The following is an 18495-nucleotide window of genomic DNA, read 5'->3' on the forward strand; positions in this document are numbered from 1 at the left end:
CTGGATTTTAACACATGAAAATTTCTCACTTCAAAGACAAGCAGAAAGGAGAGAAAGTAAGGAGAATAAACTGAAGTAGACTGAGAATATAGATCACTTGGCAGTTTTGACTGCGTATGTCTATTTACTAGGTGATACTTCTGGGAATAAGGCTGCAGTGGCAGCAGGATAGTGCCTCTGGCATTGTGCAGATCTCAGACCTGCTTCTGGGAAATGCCTAAAAAACACTGGCTTCAACAGGTAACTGAGTTCCTTTTGCTTCAAATGCCATCAGACTTGCCAGTAAAAACATACTTGAATGTATTGAAGCCTCTGAAAACTGTTTATTTCATAGAAATTAACAAGAAAAGACACAGAAGCAGGTGATTCATTTTCTGGAAGAGATGAAACTTCAGCTTATGCCAAGACAACTCTCACCTCACACTCAGCCAGTGACTCACAGCACACGCACATCCCAAGTGAAGTCACAGGTTAATCTCCTTCCAGATCCAGCCTCTCATTCTGCAACCCTCAAAACATTCTGTTATACACAGCAGCTGCCCAAATGAGTCATCTGAGTCCTTGTTCCTCCAATCTGTGCCTGTGAGACTGGGAATCCTGCTTTTCTGCAAACCAGGGTGTTTATGAATTAAGTTTCCATGTGAATCTCTCTCCTCAAAGCTTAGGAGATGGAGAACTGCTTCTGTCTCTAGGTCTTACATTGGATCAGACTACAAGGAGCAAAGAGATATGTCTGGACAAGAGAGGTGTACTGTTTTCTGAACAGCCAGCACCAGCCATAACATAAACTATAAGGTACATGGCCATTAGGAAGATATTATTGCTGACCTCTGCACCAAGCCTCTTATCCTCTTATTCCCTTCAGCCTCCAGTTGCCTTTCTTCCTTGCACAGCCTTCCTGCAAGTAATCTTCATCCTTTCTCTTTGCCCTGGAAATTTATAAACCATTTTTTTCTCAAAACATCATTTATTATATATATATATATATATATATATATATATATATATGAAATCACTGTTGAGACAATTCAAAGGATGCAATATAAAAATTCTAAATAGAGAAAAAGACAAATTACAAAAAAGCATTCCTTGGTACATTTTACATTGATGTATAAGTTACCAGTACATTTTGCAAAGATCAAGTTCAGTCTGTAGGCTGTAAGCATTGTAAATGACTGTCTGTAGCTGTTTAACTGTTCTCAGGTAGGTCAAGTCACTATGCCTTAAATCAGTATAAAAATATTTACAGTTCTAAATGCCTCAAATTTCCAACATCACTATTTGGAAAGCCCTTAACCAGATGCTCAGCTTCTAGCATGTAAGGAAGTCTCATTAACGTCCCGTACTTCCTTGACAGAGCCAAGCTTTATACTACTGGATCCAGATTTAATTATTGTTTTTACTTTCTGCTTAGATTTCCATTATAGTTTCATTTGGAAACTGATTAAACAATCTCCAAAAGGAGATTTTTTTTTTTTGAAATAAATTTTGCTCAAGATATTACTAATTATGGACATGTCAGTTAGAAGTTTACCTCAAGAGATGTTCTATTAGAATTAAATTTGGCTAGGGACATCAAGGGCAACAAGTAAGGCTTCTATAGGCACATCAGTGATAAAAAGAAGACTAGGGAAATTGTGGGCCCGCTCTGGAAGGAAATGGGAGACCTGGTTACCCAGGACATGGAGAAGGCTGAGGTACTCAATAACTTTTTGCCTCAGTCTTCACTGACAAGAGCTGTAGCCAGACAGCTGAAGCTCCAGAAGACAAAAGCATGGACTGAGAGAATGAAGAACCGCCTTTGTAGGAGAAGATCAGGTTCTCCTTTCCAGGTAGAAACCTGAAAGTGCACAAGTCCGTGGGAACTGATGAGATAGATCCCATGGTTCTGAGGGAACCAGCAGATGAAGTTGCTAAGCCACTATCATATTTGAGAAGTTGTGGCAGTCTTGTGAAGTTCCCACTGACTGGAAGAGGGGAAACATAACCCCCATTTTTAAAAAAGGGCAAAAAGACCCAGGGAACTACAGGCCAGTCAGCCTCACCTCTGTGCCTGGCAAGATCATGGAGCAGATCCTTCTGGAAACTATGCTAAAGAACATGGAAAATAAGGAGGCGACTGGTGACAGCCAACATGACTTCACTAAGGGCAGATTGTGCCTGACAAACCTGGTGGCCTTCAAATCCAAAGAATGGATTGAGAACAGCCCTGAGGAGAAGGACCTTTCCTGGGGGTGCTGGTTGATAAGAAGCCCGACATGATCTGGTAATGTGTACTTGAACCATATCCAAGGCTGCATCACAAGCAGCATGACCATCTCTCTCTCTACTTTGCTCTCGTGAGACCCCACTTGGAGTTCAGCTCTGGGGTCCCAAGCACAAGGACATGGATGTATTAGAATGAGTCCAGAGGAGGACCACAAAGATGATGAAAGGGCTGGACTACCTCTCCTGAGAAGACAGGCTGAGGGAGTTGGAGTTGTTTAGCCTGGAGAAGAGAAGGCTCCGGGGAGACCTTACAGTGGTCTTCCAGCACCTAAAGAGGGCCTACAGAAAAACTGGGGAGGGACTCTTTATCAGGGAGTGCTGTGATTGGACAAGGAGTAATGTTTTTTAGCTAAAAAAGGGTAGATTTGCCTTTGGACCAGACGTGTCCTTCAACCAGTACTGTTTAGTATTTTCATCAGTGACACAGACAGTGGGATTGAGTGCATCAGCAGCAAGTTTGCAGGTGACACCAAGCTGAGTGGTGCAGTTGATACAATAGAAGGAAGGGATGACATACAAAGGGACCTGGACAGGCTGGAGAAGTGAGCCCATGTGAACCTAATGACATTCAACAAGTCTAAATGCAGGGTGCTGCACCTGGGCCAGGGAAATCCTAGATGTGAGCACAGACTAGGAGAAGAACTCATTGAGACCAGCCCTGCAAAGAAGGACTTGGGGGTTCTGATGGATGAAAAGATCAACATGTCAAAGATCAAAACATGCACAAGCAGTGCATGCTTGCAGCCCAGAAGCCAACTGCATCCTGGGCTGTGTTAATAGAGGAGTGGCCAGCAGGTTGAGGGAGGTGACTGTTCGCCTCTACGCAGCCCTGGTGAGGCCACACTTGGAGTACTGTGTCCAGATCTGGAGCCCCCAGAACAGGAAGGATATGGAGCTGTTAGAGCGGGTCCAGAGGAGGGCCACAAAGATGATCAAGGGGCTGGAACACCTCTCCTATGAAGACAGGCTTGGAGAGTTGGGGCTGTTCAGCCTACAGAAGAGAAGGCTCCAGGGTGAGCGCATAGCAGCCTTTCAATACTTAAAGGGGTCTTAAAACAGGATGGAGAAGGACGCTTTACTCAGGTAGATAATGATGGGACAAGGGGGAATGGGTTTAAACTAAAAGAGGGGAGATTTAGATTAGAGGTTAGAAAGAAATTTTTCACTCAGAGGTTGGTAAGACCCTGGCACAGGTTGCCCAGAGAAGCTGTGGATGCCCCATCCCTGGAGGTGTTCAAGGCCAGGCTGGATAGGACCTTGGCCAACCTGGTGGGAGGTGTCCCTGCCCATGGCAGGGGGATTGGAAGTAGGTGGTCTTTAAGGTCCCTTCCAACCCAAAACATTCTGTAATTCTATGATTCTCCAGTCACTTTGCTTTACAGAAATGTATAGCTATGAAAAGATTGACATGAGCTATCAATAAGGTCACTCAATTCAGTCCGATTTTTTTTTTCCCTGTTCAGAAAGATTTTGATTCCATGCTGCAACTAATCATAGGCATGCAACTAATCACTGGCATGATTCCCACAAATTTTAAACACAAGATGCAGTTTTGGATTTGAAGCAGAACGACATATTTTGACTTCTCTTGTCCAGCGGGAAAATCAAGATTTTTTTTTTAAATGGACTAAGTTTGCTAGTACTCTGTGCCTAGTATTTTATGTCAAAAATGTTACCATTCCCCCCAAAAATATTATATAAATTATTCCTCCTTACTTTTCATAAAGAGCCTTTGCCATCTGGAAGGGAACTTTTCTTTCTGTTTATTCTAATTGTGATGACTTTGGTGTTATACTTATCTACTAGCATATCTTGGCTATGTTTGTCCTTAAATAAAATATTTTTATTCTTTGTTTGTCCTAGAACTCACAGTTAAATTTTAACATGATAATCTTTAAAACAAAAATAAACCCATTTTCAATAGCAGTAGTTTTGTGTAACTATTAAAAAAAAACAAAACATTTTTGTAAGAGGTGATTTTAAAAGGATCAAGAAAGGAAATGAAAACACTACAAAGAAACACTTTTGGAGAAAAAAAAAATCATTGAGAATCCCTTATTTAATTAGAAGACAAGAGAACATTATGAAACACAGTTGCAATTATTTTTTTTTATTCACCACCCAAAATTAGTACATGTTTCACACCATCTCAAGCTGAGATTCAGAAACAGTAGGAAGTGCTACAGAAGTGCAACAGAAAGACAAGACAGACAGATCTGTCAGCGAAAGAAACTGAAAGCAATAGTGAGACCAGCTGAATTCAGTAAAGCCACATTCCCTTTCTTTCTCTTTGACAAGAACTACAAAAAGATCAATCTAACAGAACACTGGGGATGGTTTACTACTTGGATTTTAGACTTCAAATTTGTTTTTAAAAGAAACACTTTTCATTACTTTGCAAACAAAAATTCAAAATGTCTTTCTACATAGATATTGGTATTTTGTTTGGATTTGTGAATTTTGGGGATCATCTCTTAGTTGGTAATAGGATAAGGAAAAATAGGATACTGAATTAAGCTGAGTTGAAAGGAGTGATTTGAGTTCAAATCCTATGGATTTCATGGGAGATGTATGAATCAATTCTTACAACTTCTGAGAAAATAATTTTACGTTCATTTTATGTTGCCTTAGAAATCTTATGGAGGATAGAGATCTTTTGTTGTTTTTGTATTTTTTTTATTTGTTTTTAATAAAAAAGTAATTATCATAGGTGTCTAAGGGCACAGACTGCATTTAGACAGATGTCTGGATGGTGGGATTTTTTTTTTTTGGAAGAGATTTTATTTGTTATGTGAATGCTCACATGACCGATATAAGGCCCAAAGAGATGTTTCAAAAGGAGAAATAAAAAGGTCATATAAAACTTGTTCCCTTCTGCTCTTCTTCCCAATAAGAATTTAATGGGACAGGACAGTAAAAGGTTTCTCCAAGTCTGTGAGAAAGCTATGAGGTTAAAGGTCATCCTTTTATGTACTGCTAGCAAATAATATGAAGTGAAACAAAGCTATATCATAGTTGATAAAGAAACAATTGCTGATCAATATAAAATAGGGTTAACACAGCCATAAATTGTGAGTTACATTACACGTAACTGCTAGTGAAAACATGTTTGAATTGAAGCTGAATTCATCACATAAAAAATAAATGACCTAGCAACTATAAATCTTTTAGTCAATTCTTTACTAAAAACCTACAAGCATATGCAAACTATGAAAATGCAGAAAAGAATATGGTGTGTAAGACACAAATTATCATAATAAAAGGAACATATTGCCACTAAGAAGAATAATAAGGCAATAAACAGGAAATACAGGAGTGTTTAGCAGCACTAAAGCTTTGAAGACAGATATTAAAAACTGGCAGTTTAAAAAATAATCTCATTTCAAATCAGGTATGAGATACATAGAACTACAGACATATTTTAAAGAGCCCCAAACTAATCCAAGTTTAGGATGGAATTCACATCTGTGTAAAATACTGAATAACTCTGCAAGAGATAATTTCCTTTCAGGTTCATAAAGCTCTGAAGAAAATACTCTTTTCCCTTTCTAATGTCTTCTGTAATGACAGAACCAAATATCAGGTAGTTTCCAACGTCTTTCCTGGAAGTGGAGAATCCTACAGCCATTTCATAATACTCTATTTAATTACACCAGATGTGTGCAGACAGAATGTCCTTACCAAAAGGCCAAAAAAAAAAAAAAAAGCAGCTGAAAATTTTCACTATTTTGATGAGATCTAAAATTCTGTTCAAACTAAGAAGTAGTTACTGTTAAATGAACAAATAGCAGCATTTGGCCTTGTGTTTGTAAGATGCTATTTATTTCTCTCCAATAAAATCTCTCTTGAAATGGAAAAATAATTCAAAGTTCCCAGCATTGCTGTGAAAAGACAGGCAAACCTGCCAATACTGGCAGGTTGCAAAGCAGGACACATTAGACTCCCTATTATTAAGCTGCAGATTTGTCTTGAGTTTATTTGGCATTTGCTGATTCCAGGAGTAGTTGCTAGATGTCTGGGAATCTGTTAAACTCCTGCCCAAACAGCAGAACTGGTAAGTCTACACACGTAATCTGGTTTTATTGTTTTTACTGTCTACTAAATATGAAGTATTTTTAGTGGAGTACCATACTTAGGCTATTATTCAGCATATTACTGCTTAAATAATATGAAGATTCCTAGAACAGCAGCAAATGACTTTTTAAAATATTCCCTTAAGCAGGTTCAGGACATTTTTCTAAAGCTGAAAATGTTTTATCACAATAGCAAAGAGGTCTCCTGTTCCTACCCAAAAGCCAGTGACCTTAAATGATTTTAAATTTACCCATGCTAATTAGGAATTCAGAAGGAAGCTTGAATTAATTCAGTATACTCAATCAAAAATCATATGGAATAAGCTGTTTGTGTTATAAGCAATCCATTTTTGTTTTTTCTTTTTTAGAAATCAGCAGAGCTATATATGCTGATTCGAAATTACACCAAAAGATATGACTCAATCCTTAATCGTTGCTTATGTGATGAAAGCAAAGGAAATAGTTCAGAAATGGGGCATGTTAATCTTCAAAAATGAACGGCAATCAGTAATAATACATGTTGTGATTTAGAATATTCAAAATGGTAAGTCATTGTGCTGGCACCTTTGCACCCCACATTAAGGACTGCCTTCTTAACAAGCAGAGTGGTGAATTTCTTTTCAACTTCAAAAAGAACATCCAATTTTCACAGCTGCATTACACTGGTCAACATCCTCCCTTGATCTTCACCACTGCCCCTTTCCTGCCATCATTGCTTATCCTCACCCAGTCCTCTGTCTCCCTAAGTTGCCATCACCCAGTTCCCCGAACAGCTGCCTTCGTGGCCTCCCATACATGGTGTTACCACCCTCCTCACCCCATTTCTTCCCGTTAACGCTGGCTTCCTCTTCTCCCCTTTGGAGGCATTGCTGCAGTTTCATGTTCTCCATGCCTCATTTCGGATGCTAGATTACCTCACAAATGAAGCATGTTTCAGCAATATCCCAGTACACTAGTAATCTCTTCAATCTAAAAAGTATATGAAGAAACCATTTCACCTGCGAGTAGTTAGCAACCACCTTCCTTCTCTCGTGCACTCAAAGAAACGACAAAAAGACTGTAAAGAATGCAATGTTATTCAAATAAAGCAATTCTGAAAGTCTACCTTATAGCGTCACACACTGCTTATTTTATAAACAGAAGATAAAAATATCTCTTTCTTAAGTAGTAATTTCTGTTTTTAGATACTCATTGGGATCTCTCTCCTATCCCTGCCAAGCAACGAGCCAACATCCCTGACCTCCAAACAGCAGCAGTATGTCCAGCCCTGCTTGCTTTCCCAGGCCACTTCCAACGTCATTGCGACGTGACTCTAACTCTTATCTGAGGAGGAACTAGAGATGTGTTATGAGAAAGTTATGGAAAAACAAGGAAACAGTTTGGGGTTAATGTCAGAAGTGATTTTGTTTCGTTTTAAAAGCATCTATTTTGAGGGTCCCTCTTGTAACACTGATAAAGGAACACAAACTATCACTTTGGGGGGAAAAGCCATGCCCCCTCAGAGCTGCTGCTAAGCTCCACCAGTGCTCTCCTTTTACTTCTCAGAGAGGGACAATCTTGTCATCAAAACAACTGTCCAAAATAACCCTTTCTTGGCCAACTCAACAGGAACAAATGGTTCTGCGATGGTTACTACAGCCTGAAATATCCCATAATAATAAAGCTGGTTCATCTGGCAGAAAGATGGGAGTCGCTGGTGCTCCCATGTCTACACAGAGGCACAGTCAAGTTTCAAGGAATGATGCCTGCCTTTTGTTACAGCACAGATGTGCTGCTTTCCAGCTACCATCACCCACAACACTTTGAAGTGGAGCTATTTTATTCTCACTTTGCCAAAAGCAGAATTACTACAACGGTAGAAGAGTGCATGTTTGCATATGCCCAGCCCCCTACAGAACCTGTTGCATAGAGAGAACAAAACACTAGATGAATGGAAACATGCAGCAACAAGGGAAATTCATGCCAATACTGCCAAGTGTGACAATAAAAGGAGTTTCTGTTTAGAATGGGAAACGTGACTCTACCCTAAGTGTGGACTAATGACCTGTAGAGTCAACACCATCTGAGTAATGTCCAGACATAATAGAGGAATTTTTATGCTATTATCTTAAATAATTCACATAAGAAAGAGGAGTAATGGGGAAATAAATCTTCCTTTTCTCCAACACTGGTGCAAAAGAGCACAACAGTTTATAACAGAGTAACAGATTAATTAAGTTCTGTCCAGGTCCAGGCCATAGTCCACATAGGCCACAGGCAATTGGGCACTGTCTGTTTCTCTTAATTTTTCCTTAACACTCTCCTAAGTTCTTGTCTGCAACCTTGAGACCTGCTTTTCCTTCTTATCCTTTGGAGGTGTGGAATGTCATTCCCTCCCCACCGCAGTCACTTTGGCCTTACCAGCTAAGGGGAGGGGAAGAAAGGAGAGAATCAATGAGCAGAGCTAAGGTATCCTATTGAGACTTAGAAAACTTTATTTATTTATTTATTTTCTAAATTGAAAACACTTGCCAAATCCTTCCTGCAACTAAGCACTGCATAAGGGGTTTGGTTCCCCTGTGAACTGGAAATTAAGTCTGGAGGCAGTAATGAATGCCTCCACTTGTATTTTTAATCACTGCACAGGAGGAATGCAGTAGGCTTCTAGCAGCCATGTGGGGTCAGGACACAACCTTCCTGAATCCTTCAATGTGATACCAATTACTGTGGGCTGATTTAAATTAGCAAGGAAAAAGACTTAATTTAATTAGAAAAGTGGCATATTTGTTTCCATGTTTACATTCTCTTGCTGGTTTTGCTACATTTTTTTCTTTTGTATTTTTTTTCCCCATAGAATCATAGAATAGAATCATCTAGGTTGGAAATTACCTTTAAGATCATCAAGTGCAACTATCAACTTGGCCTACCAAGTCCCATAACTGAACCATGTCTCTTAGTGCCACATCTACACGTCTCTTAAATACCTCCAGGGATGAGGACTCCACCACCTCCCAGGGCAGCTGGTTCCAATGCCTGATCACCTTCTCCATGAAGAAATTCTTCCTGATATCCAATTTAAACCTTCCCTGGTGCAACTTGAGACTATGTCCTCACATCCTACCACTTGTCACCCGAGAAAAGAGGTCGACACCTTGCTACAACATCCTTTCCTGAAGCTGTAGACAGTAATAAGGTCTCCTCTCAGCCATCTTTACTCCAGGCTAAACAACCCCAGTTCCCTCAGCTGCTCCTCCTAAGTGTTGCTTTCTAGTTTTGTTTTACTAACTGTAGATTTTTAAAAATCAATTATTCTTATTGCCAACAAAAATACACTGCATGGTCACTTAAACAATTTCACAGATTAACACATTTATTCTAAGTCTTACTTTTCAAATGTTATGGCAGAATATTGTAAATAGAATTATCCCTTGCTAGAAAATAGGAAATGTATTTACCCTTAATTTAAACCTGCTTGCTTTTGGACACAAATTAGAATTTTATTAAAGTAAAAACAAACAAACAAACAAAACCAGCTTCATAAATTGTTTTTAGTCAATCAGCTAAACTATCTTGTAGCAGAAAGAATGCATTTAGCAGAATTTATTAAAACTGACTTTGCACATAACATTAACCAATTTACTAACAAATACCTGCAGTTAATGGATTGAACTGAAAGTTTTTCATTACTGTGTCCATAATTGCATTTGCAGAATTACAAGAGCTGTTCCAAGTATATTAATTGCTTCAAAAATCCTCAGGGTCCAGGTGCTCAGACAGTGACAGCTCCCAGCTCAACACTTTGACTTTCTGTAAATGAAAATCTGACTGCCTGAGAAGATGAAGTGTGTTCACACCTGGCTCTTCACCATAATTTTTGAAACTGACAAAATATTTTAAAGTACAGGTATACAAGAAACACTAGTCATACTGTGGCACTAGAATTATTTTGTACTTTCTCTAAAATTGTAATAACTATTACCAAATGGATGCAGGTCTTTCAAAAATTCCTTTTTTTTTTTTTTTTTAAGTGGAACTATATTTGGTATGTATTTTAAACAACATTTTTATGCTTTATATTTTTATTAAATAGAAATTACAAAGGGAAAAAGTAGATAGCTTCGGCTGATGGAAAAACAATCCAGCTGTTCCAAGTTTTAAGCTCTGGGACAATTGGTAGACATTTCCCCCACTGAAGCAGAGGGAAATAGCAAAACTCGAGATTAAATAACAAATTTTTAACAAAATTTAATTTTAAGAATTTTTCAAACTTTTTTGGTTACAACAGTCACAAACACTATTTAGTATTTTGAAATATTTTTTTCAACTTTGCCTACTAAACTCTCAGTTCTTGCATCTGTCAGTACTAGTTTAGCAAAGATAATCTGATTAGACAACATATTCTAAACTATTTCTTGGACAAAAATTATAAAAATGGTCTAGGACCAACATCTTGGAACTAAATTTATTTATAACTGTTTAAAACTTCCACAGTTCACCAGTTTAATTCAAACTATGAAAAATTATATAAGTAAAAGAAAACCTAAAGAAAATTTGCACTTTTCCAGAGAGACATCCTTAAAGACTACAATAGCTAAACAGATTGCCATTTTACTTTTTTACTGTTACAGAAAATTTCTTGATTTACAGCGGTGTTGTGACCATTTAGCAGCCTCAATTTTACCTGATCCACTTTCTTCTCAATTCTCTAGTCCTCCTCCTTTATTTTGATGATACCTCTGACATACAGCAACCCCAAATGGTGTTAGTACAACTGTATTTTGTACCTGGCCGTTACAGAAAATAAAGCAAAAGACCAATCTCAAGTTGCCCCTTTGGACCTTCTGATTTCTAACTTCTCTCTAACAAGACAAAAAAAAACCAACCTCACTGCTCTTCCCAATTAGCCAGTCCTCACATTTCTTATACTTATCTCCACCTGAACTAAATTGTCTCTTGTAGTATGCTTTAAATGCCTTGCTGAAACAGAGAGTTTTGATCCACTGCATTTCCTTGCCTACAGTATCAGTTATCTTATCAGAACAGATATCAGGTAACTTTGGTACTCACCATTTCTGGAAACCTGCGCTGCATTGTAACTCAGAATAGCTGGGCATCAATGATCCTGGCCAGGGCTGTTTCTGCTGCCTTCCCCAGCCCCCTCCCCTCCGTGCTTCAGACTGACACTAAAATACTCCAAAACCAGTGGACACAAGTGCCAAACCTTGAGCAGCAGATGTGGCTTGTAATGAAACATGTTCTACCTTACCTACTGGAGCAAGGTCACTAATTTTGCGCAGTTGAAGAAATACTAGGATTTCCAACAACTCCTATAATTTGATTAGAGACCAAGGAAAACAATTCACAAAATGGGCATTCTGGCATATCTTAGTGATCTTGCATACCTATCAAGACCTCTGCTTTGACAGCTTTCTGACAGACTTAAAAAAAACCCACATATTTAGCTTTATGATCCTCATCTTCCGGACCATACACACAACAGCCAGTGAGAGCATGGCTGCTGCTGCACGGCCACATCGTGCAAGCACAGATGTGAACATAGATGTGAGAAATTAATCCAGCAGTGAACATGGACTTGTTTCCCAAGTAGAAAGGAATTCACAGCTTTGAATGAATGAAGGAATGAAAGTAAATAATAATAAAAAAATAACCCTCCAGGCCAAAATAAATAGCTTTATGAAACAAACAGAGGGAATTGTAAGGCGGAAACAAAACTCTTCTTTTAAGTCTTAAAAACTAAATTGCTTCTGTTTTCTTTGATCTCGCTTAAGTTACTCTAAAGGTCAATGAACACTGGAACAAATACTGCCAAATGCAGTGCTGGATGGCTGCAGAGAGCCATGGAAGTTTGGCTTTACTGCATACAGCACATCACACAGTGACCTCACCACCGCTACCAGCTGGGGACTCACAGACCACATTTACCAAAAAAGGCCAAGTACTTCGTGCCTGGAATCTTTTCCCAGTTAGCTCACCACGCTTTTGCTAGGATTTGTACAATAATTGCAGAGGTCATTTTTTTTTTTTTTTTAAGCTCAGATGGAGTAAATCAACGGGCTATCCAATGCAAAGCCGCATTTGTGTAGTCTCTGGAGACAACTCAGCTTTATTTAAACTGAGTGTGTACAGAAAAGGAAGAACTGAAATATGTGCAATAAAAACAGAGGAGCAAGTAGTATAAATCAAGAAGAGCAAGTGATGCAGATTTGTATATTGCTAATTTGATTACAAACACTAGTGTTTAACGGAGAGCGTTTCTCAGAATGGTTGGGTACCTTCAGGTTTTTGAAGTGCAGATGAATAATTGGTCTTTAATGTTATTCTTGTGACATTCTAAAACACTTGAACTCTGCACTCTGGGTTTATGCTGTCCTTGTATTTGAAGTATAGCTTTGTAATGTCAACAGGATATATTTTATCCTCCATATTCTCTTTGATTTCTGTAATCATATTTTGTGTCTAAACTTCATGTAGATATGAAGACATATGAAGACAGAATATAACTTTCTCATTCTCTGTATGAAATGTGACATTTACGGGAGTAAAAATCTCGCTAAATTACTTATTATAAAAACAACATGGTGATCGTCTTAGTGAAAAATATTATTTTATATTATTTTTCCTTTTTTTTTTTTTTTTGAAGGGGGGGGTGCATATGTTTGGTGCAGCAGTGGGGGAGGCTTTTTTGTTTCCAGCTGAATTTTATGTAGTATTTCAGAAAAAACAAAACAAAACAAAAACAAACAAACAAACAAACAACAACAACAAAAAAAAAACAGAAAAAAAGTCCAGCAAGCTCTCTTACAGTGGTACACAATATCATTTCCTATTACACATATTAGTAACATAGCTAGCTAATATTTTTTTCCCTGGAAAAAAAAAAAATTGGAAACACAGCTTAATGGAGTACAAAAATGAAAAATTTCAAAGTTCAGTTAGAAGACAAATAATGCAACACTCACCACTGCTTAGAAAATATGCTCTCTCAATGGAGAGCTGATCACAGAGACCAACTGCTTGTATCTCTAACTACTTCTGAAATCACCAATGCAAAAGTTATACAACTAATCTCACCCTTCTATTCCTAATCTCTTAAAATGTCAGTCCACATGATGCAAATTACTTGTAAATTCGGTGCTCTAGAAAGATCTAATACGTCATAACTAGCAGCTATCCTGCACAGTCCACACCATCTCAGCCTCAGTCTGGAGAGGACCAGGTACAGTGAAATGTTTGGGATTTTGGTGGAAAGAGGGATGACAGAGAAATAGTAGTGTATTTGTGTTTCACTATACAGTTCTACACTGTTTTAAGTTAATACTAGAGAAAATCCAGCCCAAACATGATATTTCAGAGCATGAAGTAACAGCTGATACATGGTCCACACAGCTGACATGTTTAGAGAAGATCTCTAATAAAAAGTGACATTCCCAGTGTCCTGTGAAACTTGCTGCAGGAATCCAAATAACAAGAAAGCGTCTGTTTCCTGTTTTGCTATCAATTCAAATCACCCCAGAGGAGTTCAAAGAGCCAAATCTCTGCACAAGCCTTCATTAACTGCAGATAAATAACTAGCAGTCTAAACTCATCCAATACCTACACGAGTTCATAAATTCTCAAGGGTTTAACCAAGTGAACAGGCACAGAGGTAAGTGCTCTGACCATGTCCTTCACTAACACGAAGTTTCAGAAAAGCCAAATTTCTGCTATATTTCAAAGTGATCTTGTTATTTCTAGATTGCATGTTGCTATTTCTTAATTACTAGAAAAACAGTATTAAATGTAATTAATCACCCACTTCTTTGTGTTGATTTCCTTTATTAAAGGGCCAATTGAATTTGTTTCTGCTGATAAAAATCAATTCAGAGGGAATGTATGAAACTGTTCCACAGTCTAGGTCATGCGGGTGGTCTGAATCTCTTGTTTTTGAACTTGACAGTTGAACTCCACGAGCGGCAAAAGAAAATGCGAGTTTATTTGACACTTTATAAAACAATGAACTGAGAGAGCTCTCCATGTGGTATTGATGTGTCAAGCCAATATCCTACACTGCCCAAAGCACACATAATGTTGCATAATAAAATGCATTAGACATGGGAAGAAAAGTAGTTGATCCAGGTTCTCTCCTGTTCTTTTTTAGTACACTGTTGCATGACCACATACAAGTTAAAATGATCACCATTTCCCCAAACAATATAAGATGGGTAAATGCCCATATCTGGAGGGGATGTAGACAGGATAAACTAGCCCTGTGATATACTGAATTGAGAGGATTCAGTCTGTCCTGCAGTACTCTGGAATTAATGTTGAACAATTGCCGATTTAAAAAGTAAAGGAATAATCTTCATTTAGAACATTAAAATATGACATCTACTGAGAGATATCACAAGGCTTGTCAAAGGGGACAGCAGTGTCTTATATACTTCTGCACAGAGCCCTGCATGATCCACCCACGATTCTTCTCTCTGATGTCCCAGGACAATCAATAGCACAGCAGGTTAAGCTTTCAATAAAGGTTCTCAAGAGAGAACAGTATCGCTTAAGCTATAGGAATACAAAATGAAGTGGCAGCTCAAAGAGCTAAACAATGCAACTAAAACCCACTGAAAAGTGCAAATAGTTTTGTGCTGCGATTAGTTTGATTTGTGCAGCAGCACAGTAAACAAACTTCCACCCTGCATCTAACAGCAGCAGGGTGGGACAAGAAAAGAATGCAGTTGTACACAAAAAAATATCAAGCAATGTGGTGGTTTTACCGTACTGGGCAGCTAAACCCCACAACCGCTCTCTCACTCCCCCTCCTTTAGATGAGGAGGGGGAGAAGTAAAGCAAAGAACAACTCACGGGTTGAGATAAGGATAATTTAATTAAAGGGAAAATAATTATAATAATAAAATAAAGACTACCGAACTAACAATTTAACTAAGGGGAAATAAAAAGGGAAAGGGGAAAGGGAGGGGAAAAAAGGAAAATAAAAAGAAGGGAGGAAAACAAACAAACAAAATAAATGAAGGCTATATGGAAGTGCAGAGGAAAGAAATTACTCTCTACTTCCCACAAATGAGCGATGATTGACCACGTCCTTGAAGCAAGGCCTCAACGCACGCAGCCGGTGTTCGAGAGGAGGACCGACGTCTTCCAAACGAGAGCCCACCCCCTAGGAGGGTTAGAGAAAGGCCTAATACTGTGCCACTGCTGCTCAGCAGCAGACACAACACTGGTGTGATAACACTGCTGTTCCAGCTACAAGTACAGCGTACGGCACTGTATGGGCTGCTGCTGGGAAAGTTAACATTCCAGCCAGACCCAATACAAGCAAGAAGTAAAAAAGCATCAATTTCAGAGAAAGCTGACCTCAAGTTCACTGTAAAAATTCTTCTCAAATGTTTATTTAGTTACTGTGCGGAAGCAGTCTCATCTGTTTTCTGCACATTCACAACAGCGGTAAAAAAAGCATAAGCCTGCAGTCTCTCTTTCCAACATCTCTGCTCTCCTTCTGAGGTTGTTTGAGTACAGCACAAGTGTAACCTCAGCTACAACATCAAAGATTTTTTTGTACCCATTTAACCTTACAGATGGAAGGTTTCCCAGAAAATTTTATGAGTGCTAGTACAAGATGCAAAATGCTTCAGAACTAGCATATTTGTGTAACAGGAGGAAAGGTTATTAACCGTATCACTGACTACCACAACCTTTAAGTATCTCTGGGATCAAAGTAGTGACTGATAACCACTTAAAAATACAGGATCAGACTGAAAATAGCTCTCCTAGATGAAGTTCATTTTGACATCTTTTTTTTTTCCCAATAACATCTGCTTTCCTGACTACCTGATAGAGGCAGCACGCGCTGTTTAGCTAACACCAAAGAACCGGTTCAAATCATCAACTGCAGCACATCCTCCATGGGAGAATCTCTGGGCAACATAAAGATAACCATCACCACGCTGCATCAGCTGTGTGAAGCGGAGAGGGAAGTCAGAAGGAAATAGTATGCCTTTGGCACACCAACTTCTCTTGGTCTTTACACAACAGCCACTTCAGGACCATTGCACCCATGATAAATGTTTGAACACTCTGTATGGTTCTGTGATAACCCAAGGCACAAAGAAACATAAATGCAGACATCAAAAGATAAACACAATTCCAGATGGTAAGAATGTGCAAGAATCACATACAATACACAGAAAGCGCTACACCTTATTTATATACTCAGTCTTTAAACTCAGTATCTAGATTATCTCCTTCTCTGAAGCAAATAATTCCATTCAATTTGCTAATATGTTAATGACAATGGCATCAAATATATTTGAATACGTCTGCCTGTTTTTAGTCCAGGTTTCAAAACACACTGATAAATAAACAGGAAATGAAAGAGAATTGTTTCCATAGCCACTTACTTTTGCTGCTCCTATTTGCTCTTTACGAAACTTTTCCAGGGGTGCTATGAGCACATCATTTGCATTCTGGATCTGAAAAGTTAACACAAAGCATGTATTTTCAATATTGAGTATTTGCAGAAATCGCAGTCACTGTAATCCTGCTGATGTATAAGATGGAAAGATTCATGTCCATAACATCCTACTAACAGCATATGGGTAGGACTAAAATAATTCTGGCTTCTTAGATAAAACATACTACACTAGTCATGCAACATGTCTATGAGCAACTAAAGCAATTGTAATTAATGGTGTAATAAGTTTAATTGTAAGACATAGAAGAGTTTTCTGGTATTTTACTTCCACTTCTGTATCTTGTCTAAAATCGGAATAGAAAATGAAAACTTCCAAGAAAATGTTTTGGCAGAGCAGACAAGACATAGTAATAATGACAGCACTGCCTAAAAAGCGTATGTTTACAAATTCTGAAGCTTTGACAGCTGAATCTTTTAGCTATCTCTTTGGATTATATGCCTATTTAAACTGAGCAGAGAAGAGTATGGGAGCAGAGGGAACTCTAAAAAGAAAAGCAGACAGTTTACAAAATATTCTAGATTGGATTCCTTCACTTTACTTTTTTTTTTTTTTTTCTTAATTAACTGAAGATGTCTGACAGCTATTTTTATCACTTTAACCTCAGTGAGGATTCGTAATGAATCACAGTGTTCCCCTCATGGTCTTTGTTTATTTCGTGTAAATCCAGGACTGGAACCCACCTCTGGAGATCGCTCACAGCCCCAACCACCTTCAGTAGCCCCTCATCATATGGGCTGGACACGCACAGGCAGCAGAATACAAATGCCAGTCATGCCATTTTACCCCTCTCCATAAAATGTAGCTTGACTTAACCATATGCCTTCTAAGGACAGACAGAATAACCAACTGAATTCTGATTTTACTGGAGAAAAATCAGAAGAAACATTATATACAATTTTTCATCAAATCCAGGCTTTGTGCCTACAACACAGTCGAGTCATTGCATTGCACCCTGTCTACAAAGGGTGTATTTACCTTTTTCTTTCATTAAATGATTTTCTACTCTTTTACTATTGTATTCACGATAAAAAAATATATGTATGTATAATTATTGTCAACATTATCTTTCCTAAGTGCATTTTTTTCTACCTTTCAGGAAAAATAGCCCTTTTTTGCTCCAGCTTCCTAGACAAAGGACCACACCTCCCCAAAAATGCCTCATTCTGTACACACAGCTTTCATGCATCTTTTCTGAAAACTGCCAACACATCAGAAATAAAGCACAATAAAACACATTACAATATTATATTGCACTAAGTACAGGCAAAACTTTAGGCTTTCCGCATGAACAGCTCTTTTGCTCCTCACCAGTCCAGCCTTTATACCATACTCATCACATTCCAAATTTGGGCTTTGGCACGTTTGGAGGTCTGGGCAAAGCTAACATGTACCTAAGCCAAATGTGAATGAATAAAGCTCTTGTAATTCTTCCAATAATTGATAAGTTACATTGTCATTAGAGCACAAAAACTTCCCAAAGGGCTGTAACAATAAACATACAGAACAAAACTATTAAAACACAAACACATTTTCTTTCCTCCCAAATCTAACATTACCATTTCAAAGACCACAGAATCACCACTTATCTCAGTGGGGCAGAGTTTTAGGAGAAGTCAAGTCTCTCTCTGACATCCTGATGTAACAAAGTCCAAAGCAGCACAGTGGCATGTTTGATGATGCAGTGA

General features: G+C 38.4%; 1 protein-coding gene across 3 annotated transcripts in view; it reads right to left on the minus strand.

Moving 5' to 3' along the window:
• The window catches only part of LOC101801794 (rho GTPase-activating protein 42), a 168629-nt gene that overhangs the window by 58565 nt on the left and 91569 nt on the right, over nucleotides 1-18495 (minus strand). For 2 of the 3 annotated variants that reach the window (XM_072032762.1, XM_027467816.3), the window contains exon 4: nucleotides 16736-16807. The exons of the other annotated variant lie outside the window; for it this stretch is intronic. In XM_072032762.1, coding sequence (XP_071888863.1) covers nucleotides 16736-16807 — 72 coding nt within the window. The remainder of the gene's footprint in view (nucleotides 1-16735; nucleotides 16808-18495) is intronic. 3 annotated transcript variants of the gene reach the window in all.

This window comes from Anas platyrhynchos, chromosome 1, assembly GCF_047663525.1.
Source record: "Anas platyrhynchos isolate ZD024472 breed Pekin duck chromosome 1, IASCAAS_PekinDuck_T2T, whole genome shotgun sequence".
Taxonomy (NCBI): Eukaryota; Metazoa; Chordata; class Aves; order Anseriformes; family Anatidae; genus Anas; species Anas platyrhynchos.